Genomic DNA, 16,241 nt, shown 5'->3' with positions numbered 1-16,241 from the left:
CTGCAGAGGGACCCAGGCACTCTGCGATGAGTTTATCGATTAGCTCACCCATTAGCTGTAGCAACATCTCTGGGTGGACAGGAAGCAACAAGAGCCAGGGGATGGTTAGCCCAGGTTCACGTGCTGCCTAAGCCTATTTCCTTATGGAAGCTTTATGCCCTAACTTCCTGGTGGGGCAAGAATTACAAAAATCAAATGAGATCAACCAAATGTACCAAATGATTTTTGTTGGGATACATCCACAACATCTTTATTTCTCATCAGATCAGGCTGTGGTGTCTAAAATATGATTTTTATATTTTAAGAAGCATCTCTCACTGATTGAATTTTTCTACCATGTATAGAATTTTCTATAGTGTATAGTCTTTTTGTAACAGAACACAAATTGGAGGAGATTCTAAAAAATTGGATTACTTGATATGCCTTAGAAATTCACTCTATTTAATCTGCTAGGTAGTTGTGTTACTTTTTTAAAGAGTTCTACTTTTTTTTTTTTTTTTTTTGTAAAATGTAGAAAACACGTAGCAACATCTAGCATATATTAACTTAGCCACATAGACCTTTTTGGGACCCTATTGAAAATCAACCTAAGTCAATTTAACTGCTTAGTTTTTAGGTTTTTTCATTAAATTAGTTGGCCTCCAACAAATAGATATAGGGTAACTGATAAATGCTCTGTGTGTGCTTTGAATGTATCCAGTAAGGGTTCATATATTGAAATTTAATCCCCATTGTGAGGTATTAAGAAAGTGGAAACTTAAATCTGACTATGGTGTTTAGAAATGAGGCTCAGGGAAGTGATTAGGATTAGATAAGGTCATCAGGGTGCAGCCCCCATGATTGAAGACTTACAAAAAAAGGAAGAGAGCCAGGCACAGTGTTCATACCTACAATCTCAGTAACTTGGGAGGTTGAGGCAGGAGGAATTGCAAGTTTGGGACCAGCCTCAGCAACTTTGCAAAGCCGTAAGCAGTTTAGTGAGACCCTGTCACAAAAACAAATAGGGCCATACAACAATGGCTTGGTGGCAAAGGACCTCTGGTTCAATCCCCGGTTCAAAAAAAAAAAAAAAAAAAAGGCTGGGGGAGAGAAACACACACACATGCACATGCTCCTTCTCTCTGACCATGACATGCTCTGCACCCCTTGGACTCTGCTAGCACGGTCATCACCAGGTGCAGCCCTATGATCGTGGACCTAAACTGAGAGCAAAAACAATCTCTTTATCATACCCAGACTCAGGCATTTTGCTGTAGTAACAGAAAGCAGACTAATACAGATAATATTTTGCTTTTCAGCCAGGTTGTACACTACAATTAACGCAAATGTCAGGCCAAATTCTGCCACCTATACCAACATCCACAGGCAAAAGACACAAAAACTATCATAGGAGCTTCTCTTGCAAATTTGGTAACCTCTCTTCTTTGCCATTTTAGGAATTCCACAGTAGTACAGCAGAGACCACCCACCACATCTGGTTCATTTCCTTCCTTTGTACACAGCACACAGTCTTCTCCAGAACCCTTACAGTTTGGTTGGGGCCCATATGACCGTGGTCTGATGCAGTACATAAAATCTCTCATGCAAACCTCTCTCTTTATCTTGGAGAGCCATTTTTTTTATAGTTGTAGATGGACAGAATGCCTTTATTTTATTTGTTTATTTTTATGTGGTGCTAAGGATCAAACCCAGTGCCTCACACATGCTAGGCAAATGCTCTGCCACTGAACTACAGCCCCAGCCCTGGGGATCCATTTTGAAGATGATGTCTTTATAATATGGAGGTATTAAAGACAGAATAACTCAGGTCTTTACATCACCCTTTAGAGGATGGCAGCGCAGAAGAGCTGGTCAACCAGAAATAACACGCTGGACTTGGAATAAATGAAAAATAAATTTTGTGTGAAGCCACCAAAATTTGGAGTTTCTCATCATAGCACATAGTGTTAATTATCTTGATTAATGCAAACACCTGCCTATATCTATTAAGGCAGATACAGTAACATTGTAACAGCAGCATCAGCAAACCATCTAGGGGGCCAGGCAAATGACTCTACTTTTACATGGGCCTTATATCTAGCAAAATTTATGCTAATTAACAAATTAGCATAGATTTTTTGATAGTTTGTGAGTTTTTGATAACATCAGTCAAAGTATTTTTGCAGCCACCTTTGAGAATGGATTATAAGGATCTTCAAATGATAACTAAGCAGTTCTAGAGTGTGAGTTTCCACCTAGGGCACAGGTAAAGTTTCAAATATTTAACCAGTAGTATGGCACCATCACCAACATAAGAAAATAGATGTGAACTCTCATGGTAGAGTGCTGTTTTCTAGCCTGGATTACTTCAAGCATTAACTTAGCTCCCCTAGGACAGAGATTAAAGTAATTCATACTGCTATTGTTTATATTGAACTATTTAAAAAAATAAATCACAGACAATATAACAGGCAACTAATTCACAGCCGTCACCCATTTTATTTATTTCTCTGCTCACTCTAAGAATCACAAGCAAAGGATCATGGGACTATTCTTAAGTGTAAGATTAGATCAATAAAATTAGCCATCTGTCCAAGGAAGGCTTTAAACGCAGGTTATATTTAAGTATTATGTTCCCAACTGCCCAGATGTTATACCAAAGTGCCTGCTGATACGACTCCTTTTGCACAATATAAACTGTTAAATGGCTAATATAAACCTATTGCACCAAGAAAAATAAATAGCATTAACATTGGATTAAATTTGATTTGGGATTTTTGGGTTCCCTGTCAGCAAACACAAGTGTTAAAATTTAAATTGCTCAGGATTTGCAGAGTCAGAAAAAGAATGAAACATCAAGTGTCTTTAGGGGAAAACAGAAGGAAGAGACTTGGAATTGAGATCAAAGCATCAGAAAGCACATCCTTGGTTGGTCTGGTTGGTTATGGTAATAATAATTACTATGATTATTGTTAGATAATATAGGCTGGGTATCCTTTATCCAAAATGCCTAGGTGGTTCCAAATTTAAATTTTTTCAGACTTCAGAATATGTGCATATATGTACTGAAATATACTGGAAATGGAACCTAAGTCTAAACATGAAATTCATATACACTTTATACTATAATCTAAAAGTAATTTTATGCACTATTGTTTTGTAATTTGCACACAAAACCAGTTTCACACATAAGGTAAGCTATGGAATTTCCTACTTGTGGAATTATGTGAAAGCTCAAAAAGTTTTGGATTTTGGACAACTCTGGGTTTCAGATTTTCAACCTGTAATATCTTATGTAACACTTGAGCTCTTTCAAAGCACTAGTTTGAAACTTTATTTCCTTTGATTCTTAAAATAATCTAATGGAGTTATCTAAGGTAAGTGGGGACTCCCTATAGCTGAGAAAATATAAGAATAATTAAAAGGAAGTGGATTGAGCCTGGTCTATCTTTTTAGGTTACTGGTAGTAGCTCATGAATTACTCTGACCTTCTGGTCACTGAGCAAGATCTGAACTACTTCCTAGCTCTCTAGCTTCACATAAACATTTGCTGACTCCCAATCATAGATCAGTCTGGATAACTTTCTTTTTGGAACAGCTGCCCCCCTCCACCTCCATCCTGTAAAACTTTGCTCAAAACAGTTACCAGAAAAACATCGCCCATCAACCTGAAGGTTACAATTTCACAAAGGAAAACCATTCAAGGGTAATCCACATACTTTGCAGCTTCATTTTCCAAACTAACACACCCAGGCAGGTAGTCTTTCTGATTTGTAAATTAATTTATACAAAAAAAATTTGACAACTCAATACAAATTAAATCATGTGCAATCACACATTACATGTATAGAAAAGGATAAAAGTACATGTAATCATCAATGTCTGTGTTTGTTACTTAGGATACCTGCAAATATATTTATCCTGTAAGGTTTTTTATTTTTTCTTACCCAGATTAAACAATCTGAGTTTATTCAATAGTGCCTTCAAACTTCAGTCTTCTAATCCTTTTGCCTTGGTTCATGTATTTTCTTAATCTTCTGAGCAAGCCTATATGGTAGGTTCTCTCATTAACCAATTTTTATGGATGAGGAAACTGAGGCTTACTGAGCTTATATAATTTGCCCATTGCCACCAAGTAATTCATGTAAAACAGTGTCAGAAGTTGAATCCAAATTTGTTGAATATCAAAACGTGTGTTCCCACCAGAGCTTTCCTGCTCAGCCAGGAAAACCAGCCACCGGAGGCAGAAAGAACAAACTTTGTAAAGGCAAGAGATAAAGGGAGGACAGGGATTGATTTTATAAAACATGCAAGGCTTTTGTTAAGGCTGCTGTAGGTCCTCCCCCCCCCCCCCCCCCCCGCCTTGTGGAGCCATCTCTCAATGAACGTGTGGGAATGAGGGCGAGGAGAACCTGATTCCGACAAGATGTCATTCATGTACCTTAAGAAAACCACACATCCCAAATCCAGCCTCCAAAAAACCCACTGAGAGTCTAAACACAGGGTTGTCTTATCAAATTACAGATACAGGAAGCCACATGCTGTTGATAGCAGTCGCAGTATGGTGAAACAGAGACTGACTGCAGGTGCAGCAAAGACCACCTGGAGAGGAGGTGTAAGGGAAGGGAGGCACAGGTGAAGACCAAATTCTCAAAGTGTAGACTGAACCACTGGCAAGTCACCCAAAATCTCATTGTTAAAAAGCCAGATGCCTAGGGTGCACTCTAAAAATTCTTACCTATCAGGAAGGTGTCTGGCCAGGGGCCTGACACCTGTTGGAAGCCCTCTCTGGAAAGCTCGCCCTCTACTGACAAATATTTTATTTGATTTGATTTCTTTTTACCTGAGCTCCTTTTCTCCTTGTGAGATCAGGGCTTCTGCAAGGAAGCAAATATCTTCTAGCTCATTTCAAGAGGTTGAAGCCACACTTTGGATTCTCCTTCAAAAGGGAGGTCCACAATTAATAGAATCAAGGATGAGTTTGGGGATGAGTTTACAAACTGCCACGTCTCTTTCCCTTTTCCCCTTTTCTATCCCTGAAATAGCAGGTACACTTCCAATAGGCACAGCTTGGCGTGTGGTGAGCAAGACAAGAGGCAAGGCTCTTGACCAGCTCCAAAGGTTTTCTACTGCAATCAAGACAGCTTGTCATTTAGTCAGTGGGAAGAGCCACAGTCCTGCTTGCCCAGTGAGTGAGGTGGGGAAATACAAGGTATCACAGGATAGCTGCGTGAAAGCTGACGTCCATCTCAGCCTCTGGCACTTGGAACCCTGGGTTTCATCCATCTAGCTCAGAATGCTGGACCATCTTTGGGCTACAGTAACCCATGAGCAGATGGATGACTACTCCCAGAAGAATTCTAAAGTTATTAAAGCTCTGTGTAAGAAACCAAAAGGAAAACAAACAAACAAACACACACAAAAAAAAAACACCTCAGTTACTTTCTGGCCAAATCATTTTTCCTTGAGAAACAAGTACTGCCTAGTGTGAAACTACATTTATCATTGATCTTGACTTCTCTGCCCCTTCATCTCACAGAGAATCATAAGAAAAACAGAGAAAAAAGATGGAGAGAGGTGTTTTATATAGGGATTAGACATGATGTAGAAACTAATCGGAGGAAGTCAGTGGATTTTCTTTGGAAAGGGGGCTTGGCTTGGATGAGACCTGTACATGAGACAGTAACGAGTCTCATAAATTCCAGGTTGACAGAGGTGGCACTGGGAAAACCAACTTCATACTAGCTGCAGCAGAAAACCCCCATGAGTGCATGTGCTCTCCTCCATCAACCAACAAGATCTACTGCCCATGAGCTAACTCTCCTCTCTAGCCTCTTGCTTTGCCTGTTCCAAGTTTCCCTAGATCCTTATATTAATACAGTTATGTGGGTAGAGAAACACTGAGGATGTGGATTGGAAAAGATTGAAGATTCAGAATAGAAATAGAAAATAAATAGGAAGAGAAAATGATACAGCCACTTTGGAAAACAGTTTGATGTTTTCTTATGAAGTTTTACATACACCTGGTGCAATGATGTGTCTTCCTAAAAATGAGTGTGGACTCTCAGATTATCTGGGGGAAATTGTGAACTCTGAACCCTAACTTTCAAGTCTCTCACTGATCCTGGGACCTCAGGCAAACTGGACAGACAGGAGCAAAGTGGGATCCATGTGCATTCTCCAAGCCCTCTCCCTGTGCCCGCGAATTAACCAATGCCTTGAGTTTTTTTTAAATAAATAAAGCCACAGAGGTGGAACCCTGCAACCCCTGACTCCCAGCACCCTGTCCTGAGCTCTTGGCACCAGCCTCAAACTTGCCAGGGTGGGACCACCCCTAAGAACTGCACTGTCAGAACATTGTAGAGAGACAGCAAATCTATACCCTACCTACCTCATGGATATCTGAGTAGGCCTAATGACACCAACCTGTGTGCAGTCACAGAAGCCTTTTAAGCCAGAGATGCTATGCTCAGTGACAAGCAGAGTTTAGCAAATAATGTTGATGCATTCACCCACAAGAAAATTAAGCATGACTTACCTCTCAAACCTTGTGCAAAAATTAACTCAAAATGAGTCATGAACCTAAATAGAAAAACCTAAAAAACTTCTAGAATAAAACACAGGGAAACATCTTGGTTACCCTGGCTTAAGCTTCCAAAAAAAGAGTAAGAGCCATTTAAAAAGCAGTAAATTGAACTTTATCAAAATTCAAATCTTTCTGAAAGGTAACATTAAGAAAATAAAAAGACAAACCACATACTAGAAGCTGATAGTCACAAAACATGTATCTGATAAAGGACCCACATACAGAATATACAAAGAACACTCAGAATTCAATAATAAGAAAACAAACATCTAACAGTTTTTAAAAGTCAGCAAAAGATTTGAACACAGACAAGGTGCAGTGGTCCACACCCATAATCCAGCTACTTGGGAGGCTGAGGCATGAAGATTGCAAGTTTGAGGTAACACAAGGAGATCCCTTCTCAAAAAGAAAGATTACATTAAATTTATTTATTTTTTTCTTGATCGGAACAGTCATTTCACCAAAGGACACTTGGATGGCAAATGCGTGTATGAAAAAAGTATTCAATATGATTAGTCGTTAAGGAAATACAAATTAAAACTGTGATCTCAATATGCATCTATTAGAAATAGCTCAAATAAAACTAAAAAAAAAACAACTACACTAAGTGCTATTGAAGATTCAGAATAGAAATAGAAAATGAATAGGAATAGAAAATGATACAGCCACTCTGGAAAACAGTTTGATGTTTTCTTATCAAGTTTTACATAAACCTGGTGCAATGGTGCTACTCATGCTTATTTTTCCAAAAGTAATGAAAACATATTCACCCAAAGACTAGTATGTGACTTGCATATGTGTAGCAGCTTTATTAATAATAGTATGGAGCAGGTCATAACTCATTTGCTAGAGAAAAGTTAAACTGAGCAATAGAAAAGGAACAAACTACCTGCAGGCAATAACACTGATGCATCCTCAAAACATTATGCCAAGTGAAACAAGGGAAATACCACACATGACATTCTGAAGAGGCAAAACCACAGGGACAGAAATCAATCTCTGGTTTCCAGGGTCTGGGAGGGAGTAGATTTTCTAGAAAGGAACACAAGGGAATATTTTTAAGTGATAGAAATGTTCTATATATTTTTATTATGGTGGTGGTTACATTACTGTGTATGTTTGTAGGAATTCATCAAACTGTATACCTGAAAAGGATGAATTTTACCAGATGTAAATTATACCACTAGAAATCTAACACCCTCCCCCCAAAAAAGATAATAATAAAGGCAAGAGCTTCCGATCTGCTGGTGGGAATATAGATGGCTTATTGTGTGCTGGTTTCAGCAGGTGTCTGAATTTCTCCTTCCCTTCCTTCTGCCCCACAAATGCTACAGTACCCTTGCACTTACTGGTGGGACTCAGGGTAAGAGAGAAGCACTACACTAGAGACCACCAGCAGGGTGGGGTTTAGGCATTAGTCCCTGTTCAGCTTCTGATGTTACTCAAGCAAGACACTAAATGCCCCTCAGCCCACTTACAAAAAGAGGGTTTATCCACTTCATTCCAGGTCTTGGATTTGAATTTGTGTCTGAAAAGAAATGAATGGCTTTCCAACAAATGGAGTTTCTACACTATGAAGACCTGGGGGAAAGACATCATGATGATGGTATAGACTTAGAGCCTTCTGCCCTCCCAATTTTCCAAGGGCTCCCAGGTACTCTAGTGGACCCTCTAGGCCTTGTGAGCGGGACCAGCCCTAAGAACTGCACTGTCAGAACCTTGTGGAGAGACAACAGATCTATACCCTACCTACAGCATTGGAGATCTGAGCAGGCCTAATGACACCATCCTGTGTGCAGTCACAGGAGTTCAACAAGAAAAGCAAGCTGCTGGTCATCACCCTGTAGGGCTACCCTTCTGATCCTTAAGGATCAGGTTGGTAGCCAGTGGCTTCTAAAACCGCACATCATACCACATTGCATGCCTTTGGAGGCCTGGCAATGTTCCATGTGCAAATGTTTATTTAAGAGCAACTCAGTCACCCCCCCCCCAAACACACACACACACACACACACACACACACACACACACACACAAAGAGAGATAATGTCCTTGACCTGGGCTCCAGGGCACTGTACCTTGGGAGTGCCCATCTGCAGCCTGGAAGAAGACACTCTACAAAATAATCTACAAACCTCTCTGAACAGAGCTGCTCTAAATTCAGTTTCTGACCCTGAATACCAAAGCCTAAATTCCTATTCTACCACTGACTAGACTTATGGCCTTGGGTGAGATATTTAACTTCTCTCTTTTCACAATTTTCCTTCAGTAAAGCAGGGATGATAATATCCATCTCCCAGGGGTATGGGGTTGACTAAAGAAATCAGTGTATGTCACATTCTCAGAACAATGCATCGAGCACTTGATTAGTGTTAGATATTATTGTTTCATTTGACTTACTTTCAAAACTGCCTTTTCTTGTGAGTCATGGCACATGTAGAGATTTATTTACTTATGTTCAGTACCAGAAGATGTACTGTCTTGGGGTGGAGGGAAAGGGTGTTTGTACCTGCAGCTGCTATCTGCTTTTTTTCTCACCAAAGATGGGTGGGGATGGAGAATTTTCAGGTTAATGTGAATATAAGACTTCTCCAACAAAGCAACACTTATCAAAAGTAGATTTAGCAACCTGGAAAGATAGGGCAGGCTCTCCAAACAAAACAGGACTGCTCTGGAATGCTGGCACTGTGGCCACCTACCTCCAACGTACAACACATAGACCAATTTCTATGGAGGCATCAAGGTACAGAGATGCTCCCATAGGGGTACCAGCAGGGTTTACTGGTGTCTAGGGAAGATTATAAATTAGCTCATTGCTGTTCACATTACAACCAAGCAGGGCACATTCAGTTTTTAATCTGGACCAATTTTCCGGATCAAAAACTAGTCTTTCCAAGGGATGTAAATGAGCCCAGGAGGAAAATTTTCCCCTGAAGTTTATGAAGTAGCTGTCATTTTAATCTCAGCAGCTTTCCAACCTGAAAGTCACTGTGTGGATGAAATTATAAAGTAATAAGAAAATTCTTCTGGGCTGAACTTAGTCTAAACACACCTTCTACCTTGAATTTGTTTTGTATTTAATATGCCAACAATACTCAAAAGGCAGAGTTTCTACTATCAAAACCCATCTATTGCTTCAAGTAAAACCAGAGGTCAACATATTTGTGGCATGAGTATCAGAAGGAGACCCTTAATGAACAAGGTAGAAAGAAAGGAAGAAAAATAGGGTGAGCCATATGTGCAACTTATACACCGGTCTTTTGTAAAATATTTTAGAATTCTAGTTACGTGAAATGAAATCTATTCTTAAAAGAACACTGTAAACACCAGAGTTAGAAATACAACTTTGTATTGTTAAAAAATTGTGACTAGATGATTTTATGTGTACAAACCTGCAGATTTGATGGTGATGTGGTTCTCTTGTGGAGGAAAGTTAGAAAGAAGGCCTTTTTTGAAATACAAGTGTGTATATGGGCATGCAGGAAGAAAAACAATTTAATATAATACTACATTGGACTGTTGCTGTTATCTCCAAAATGAATTGCACCGTGTAGGAATGGAATAGCTCATAATTTAAGCATGGTGCAGAATATGATAATGATCCTAAGGCAGGTAGCAAAGCACAAGCCGACACAGATACACCCTGAAGACAGGACTCTCCCAGAGCTGTGAGGCAAGTCACATCGTTTCAGATAGATCCTTGTGCAGTGAAAATATTTAAGCAGCCAAACGGGAACCTTCCAGGATTATTTTCTTTGCCCTCTGCTAAATTTTCCCTGGTTTGCCTCTTTCTTACAGAAACATTTGTGAAGATAAACTGCACTTTCTTTGAGTTTTGCAGACTGCATTCAAATAAAGTTATATTGTTTTCCATTGTTCATAAGATATAATTAATCCCATAAGACAACCTCGTTTACGAAGTAAGCTAAGAAAAAACAGATTTTTTTCAGAATTCTAAAAATGGTCCTAGCAAAGAAGAATGAAAATCGTTATTCAGAAACAATGCTTAAAACTTTATTGTTTAGAATGTTCTACTGTGAATAATCTCACAACACAGGCAAAATTGAAGTAGATAAACATACATAAAGACTTTTTACCAATATAACTTGAGGAAATGCAAGCTATTGTGATTTCTCGTTCTCCCCAGTCCTTTGTGATAGCCTACAATGCATACATCTTTGTTGAAACACCAGAGCAAAGACAGGAGTTCAAAACAGGATCAAATTAACCCACTGAGAGCGCTCCTTTCTGCACAAACAGCCCCAGGGCGATAGAGGATCCAAACTGCAAAGTGCGCATCCCTACGTAGTGCGTGGGCAGGACCGGAGATGTGCAGGGGCACTCCAGGCAAACCTTCAGACACTTAACAGGAAATGGCTGGGCTCTAGGCAATATGAATTCAATAAGATGTTTAGAGACCCAGGAGGAGCTGTGTGACTCCTCTGCACAGTCGCAGTCCTCTGTAATTGACACAGCATGATCGCTACCCCAACTCTTAGGTCTCTGTGGCCAAATACAGAGCCCACCACCTCTCCTGGATCTGGAAAATAGATCATTTCTTTAAACAAACAAATATCCCTGGAACCGCCTGGGCTAGGGGGAGGGCGAGGCTCCTGTTTGCTTAGCCGCGGGCAGAGCTGAAGCCCCGATAAACTGGCGCTAGACAGGGGACAGAAAGGCTGTGCGTTGCGGGCTTTGCGTCCTCGCCAAGCGTCAGGACTGGGGTGCTCGGGGCATAGTGAATTACCTGGGCGGACTGAGTGAATTACCTGGTTTTCGGAGAGCAGCTCTAAGCGACGGAGCGCCGGGTCGGATGCTGGAAGCCAGGAGCAAGAGCCCGAGCCAGACGCCTCGGATTGAATCCATTTCTCCGCCGGCGCCTGCAAAGTTTCACCAAGTCCCAGACGCTCGGGGAAAAGGGCGTCTCCTGGGGGACGTGGGCACGCGGACCCGCGGATCCCTTGGCAGGGGTAGGAGGCGGGAGGCCAGGAACCACAGAGGAGTCCACGGGGGAGCCCAAGGAACCGGAGAGCAGCCCGGGAGGTCGGCGTGCGGGAGTGAAGCCGGCTTGAGCTGCAGGCTTGGGGAAGCAGAGGGGGGACGGTGGAGGCCGATGGGAGGGACAGACTGGCGGCCAGTGGGAGGGAAGGTCGACCCGCCCCGGGATGGAATTACAATCGAGTGGAAGTGAGACGGGCAGGCCTTGAAACAATTCACTCCTCGCCCACCTCGGGTGCAGACAGCCCGCCCCTCGCCCCCTCTAGCTACCCCCAGCTCAGCCCTTCCCCTCTGGCCACTTAGATTGGGGGTGCAGGAAGGCCGACTTCAACCACTGGAGCCACAAGGGCAAGAGTCAGAGAATGACAAGTCTAGGACCCTCTGCCGCGGTCCTGACCCCGAACGCGGGGCGCCTCCCCCTTCCCTGGCTGGACCCTCCTCCCCGGCCGCGCCCTCTAGGTCGCTTCCACCCAGTTTAGCGACTTTTCCCACCTCAAAGGTTGATCGTGCTGGTCCAGGGCACTTGAGGGAATGATTTGCAAGTGGAGAAGAGGGGGAGGAGGCGGGGCAGCAAGGTCTCGGCGTTAAGAAGATAAATGGGATTTAAGATGCGCAGATGGAGAGCTGGGGCCCGGCCTCACAGACGGAAACCCCGGGTGGAGATTAGGGCCCCGCGCAGGGGAGCAGGGTGCCCTCACAGCAGGGTTGGCAACTTGAGACCCTCCAAGGGAGGAGATAAAACTCCAGGGTAATCCTGGACAGAGACGCATGCTCAGCCCCTGGAAGGGCGCACTCGCTGGCCCGGCTGAGGTGGGTACAGCGGGGTCGTGGTCACTGATCCCGGGATCCTGGTTCCAGGCTTGGCTCCCGGGAAGGAGAAAGACCCCTTCCTCTCCTCTAGTTTTGCTGCCCCAGGACTCACTGAAGTGCGCCTTTTGCAGTTTCGCAGTACTGACCCGAGAGGGGAGTCTGGGTACACAAGTTCTATTGCATGCTTGCATTCTGACCTCCTATCAGTGAAAAGAGATCGAATAAATAAACCAAGAGGAAAAAACTACAAGGGGAAAGCGGCCCTTGCCAGTTCCTGGGGAAAGATCAAAGGCTCCAGGAAGTGCCCCGCAGAGGGAGACTGTGGTTGTAGGCAGAGAAGATGAGGTGCGGTCCCGCCCCACCCGGCAGCACAGCCAAGGCTCTACTGGTGTCCTCGCCCTTGTTAACCTGCCATTGGTACAAAGGAACTGAGGTTCTCCTCCCTACGGAGATTTCTACTCTTAGGAATGAAGTATCCCATGGCTAGAAGGCTTGCAATGAGCCTAATCTTGTTAGCAACACTAGGTTTTGTTCCCTTCTCTGCTAGCCTTTTCAGTGTGCCACAGCCCACAAATAAATTCAAAGTCCACTCCAACTTGAGTATTTGGAAGTGTTAGCTGTGACACCGAAGTTTGTCTCTTTGCATAGCATTGATGCAGGAGAGTCCAGACTAAACTGTGCTCTTCAGTTCCAAGAAGAAACTAGGCAGGGAAACTGGACAATGCAGTGACCCCAGGGCTGCCAGTGTAGAAGGTCATAGAATCCATCCTAAATTCACTGGATTCATTAGAATTATCAGACACCCCCTAGAGGTTACCTGAACCCTGCCTCTACTCTACCCAGTAATCAGCTTTCAGCATCCTTGGCAGGTCATGTCATCTCTGTTTGAATTCACCTGTGCCTAAGAATTCTTACCTACCACCAGTCAAAAGTTATTGGACAGCTCTCTTCATGAGAAAGCAATTTCTTGATATGAGACCTCATGTGGCACTTGCATATTGCAATGCAGACTCCTCCCACATTGGTTGTGTTCTTTCCCACTTAAAATGATTCTCCTTGTTGCAGAAATTGAAAGTATCAATAATCATTAATATTATGGTTAGCATTTATATAATATTTTCTGTGCACCAGACCTTGAAGTGACTTGTAATCCCCATAACAACCATACCAGGTATGGTTGTTAGTATCAACCCCATTTGAAAGATGAGCATTAAAGTTTAAGTAACTTGCCCACAGTCATCCAGCTCACAGGCAGCAAAGCTGTGACTGAATCCAGCTGGTCTGCTTCCAGAGTCAGAGACTGTTAAGAATACCAGGTGGTGAGCAGACCCAGAAAGGGGTGGGTATTTAATCCTAGGCTCTGCCTAAAGTGTGTCTTAATAAAATGAATGGGCTGGAATAAATAATCACTAAATTCCTGGTTTTGTGGGGCTGGGGTTGTGGCTCAGAGGTAGAGCACTTGCTTCACAGATGTGAGGCACTGGGTTCAAACCTCAGCACCACATAAAAATAAAATAAACAAAATGAAGGTATTGTGTTCATCTACAACTAAAAATGTGTTTTAAAATATTCCTGGTTTTGTTTTCTCTTTATTAGCTATAAAGCAGGACCATCTAATCCACTCTATTCTAAACTGTGCCTTTTAAAACAGTGGTAAAAATGGTCCATTGCAAATTTTTGCAAACTTAGGTTTCAGCCTTTTTTCACTGTTATCAGCAAAATGACATGTGTCCATGTTGTGCCTTCTATGTCCTGTGTTTCCCTTCCATCTTTGGCAGATGACCATGGGAAATTTGAGAAATACTCTTGTTTATTTCTTACATGGCTTACTTTTGACTAAATTTTTAAATTTTACTTTTGATCATCTCCAAATACCCTGGGCCCTCAGGCCACTAAGACCAGTACTTACTTCTTGAAATCTGCTTGTTACAAATCTAGGGCACATATTAGACTGAACTTACTCTCTTCGTTTACAATTCAAGTAACATCTCCCAAGGTTCCTCTCCTTTCAGTTTGACAACCAGTTTATGGCATTTGTAAATCTGACTGAAGACACTTTTCTTGACATCTTGGAGGAAAAGAACTAAAGAGGCAAAGGGACTCTGAATGTTTCATTAAAAAAAAAATTGTTCAAATTCTCTTGTGGTCTAAATCCAATTAATAAGGTCACCAGCAGAAGAGTGACCTGCTACTTTGCTCAATATCATGGAAGAGGAGTCTGACCTTAGCTCCATGGGACAGATTCGGAGGCTGTTAGAAGAAAGAAAAGGCAAACTTATTAATTCAGAATGTTTGGTAAGACCCTAAATGAGAGTGAGAAAAAGATAACAGCAAAGAATCATCTCTCGATTTAATTTACTTTTCTGAATAGATTATATGCACATAGAAAATTTGCAGTGTATATCAAGCAGGGTGCACAGTGAAAAATAAGTTTCCTTTTATGCTTTCTTTCTCAAAAGCAAACTCTGTATCATTTCTTGGGTGTCCTTCTAGAGATCCTCTGTGAACATAAAGCAAATTATTAGATACATATATTTATGAATATATATACATATATTATTGGATACATATATTTTTGACAAACAGTAGTATCTTCTACACATTACTTAATTTGAAGATCTTTCCAAATCGGCAGCTCTGCTTCCATCTTACTAGCTTCTGAGTAACATTCAATTGTGTGATGTGTAATTTATTTGTTATTTTTTCTGTTGCTTTCAATGTTATTGTTATAAACAATACATTAGTGAATGACCTTGAGTGTATAACAGTTTGCACATGTTATAAAAGACTGTAGGGTTCAATTCTAGACTAGCAGTTACTCAGTTCAAGGGTAAATGCCTTTTCAATTTAGAGAATTTGACCAAATTTCTTCCCAAGGAGGTTGTACTAATTTATATTTGTGTGTTAGCTTTCCATTGAGGTGACAATATACCTGAGGAAAACAACTTAAAAGGAGGAAGTGTTTATTTTGACTTACAGTTTCAGAGGTTTCAATTCACAGTTGACTGGCTCCCTTGTTTTGAGACCAAGTGCCCCTAGCCCCTTTAAGGTCACACTTGCAAGTACTAGTGTCCTTCCTCTGGGCCCTACTTTCTCAGGTTCTACCACTTCCCAATAGCTCCACAGGCTTTTTGGTGACCAAACCTTGAGTGTATGGGCTTTTGGAGGATCCTTTAAGATTCTACCACAAAGTCTTACCCATGCTTCCTCTCTGTTCTGCATTTTTGAAGAAAAGTGAAGAAAATTTAAACCTCCCGTCCATTTTTAATTAAAATGAACAAACATCAGTAGGCCAGCAAAAAAATGCAAAGATTTCTTCTACCCTCAGTATGAAATAACCATCAGTTGAGAATAAGTCTCATCATGTGCATGGCTCTGTGCTAAGAACAGACATAACATATAAGAGAAGATACAGCAAAAGTGTAATTGAAATGCACTTTTGTGTGGAGATAACTCAGTTTTATTGGGAGAGGAAAAGAGATGCATAGCCAACTGTTCCCTAAACAGTGTCACAGAAGCCCTAAGTAAGTGTGCAAGCAACATGAGGATCTGTTGAGAGACAAAGTCATGCATTGAACCCATATAATAATAACTATAAAACACATAGCCATCTGCTATGGGTTGAATTGTTTGTCTCTCCAAAATTTGAAGATTGAAGTTCCAGCTACCAATATGACTGTAACTGGAGGTGGGAATTTGAGGAGTTAGTTAAGGTTAAATGAAGTTCATGAGGTTAGGATCTTAATCCAATAGAATTGTGGCATTATAAGTAGAGGAAGAGAAAGGGATCTACCCACCCCCCTCCCATGTGAGGACACAGGGAGAAGGCAGCCATCTGCAAAGCAGGAAGAGAGCCCTCACCAAAACT

At 41.7% G+C, this 16,241-nt stretch overlaps 1 protein-coding gene across 2 annotated transcripts in view; it reads right to left on the bottom strand.

The window, feature by feature from the left end:
• Egflam (EGF like, fibronectin type III and laminin G domains) overlaps window positions 1-12,074 on the bottom strand; it is a 173,837-nt gene extending 161,763 nt beyond the window's left edge. For both annotated transcript variants that reach the window (XM_076857391.2, XM_076857392.2), the window contains exons 1-2: window positions 12,056-12,074; window positions 11,335-11,645 (exon numbers count right to left, since the gene is read on the bottom strand). In XM_076857391.2, the coding sequence (XP_076713506.2) occupies window positions 11,335-11,431 (97 nt within the window). In that variant the 5' untranslated portion in view covers window positions 11,432-11,645; window positions 12,056-12,074. The remainder of the gene's footprint in view (window positions 1-11,334; window positions 11,646-12,055) is intronic.
• Window positions 12,075-16,241: the final 4,167 nt, after the last annotated feature.

This window comes from Callospermophilus lateralis, chromosome 5 (genome assembly GCF_048772815.1).
Source record: "Callospermophilus lateralis isolate mCalLat2 chromosome 5, mCalLat2.hap1, whole genome shotgun sequence".
Lineage (NCBI taxonomy): Eukaryota > Metazoa > Chordata > Mammalia > Rodentia > Sciuridae > Callospermophilus > Callospermophilus lateralis.
Note: the sequence above shows the minus strand (reverse complement) of the source record. Positions and strands in the feature narration are given on the sequence as shown.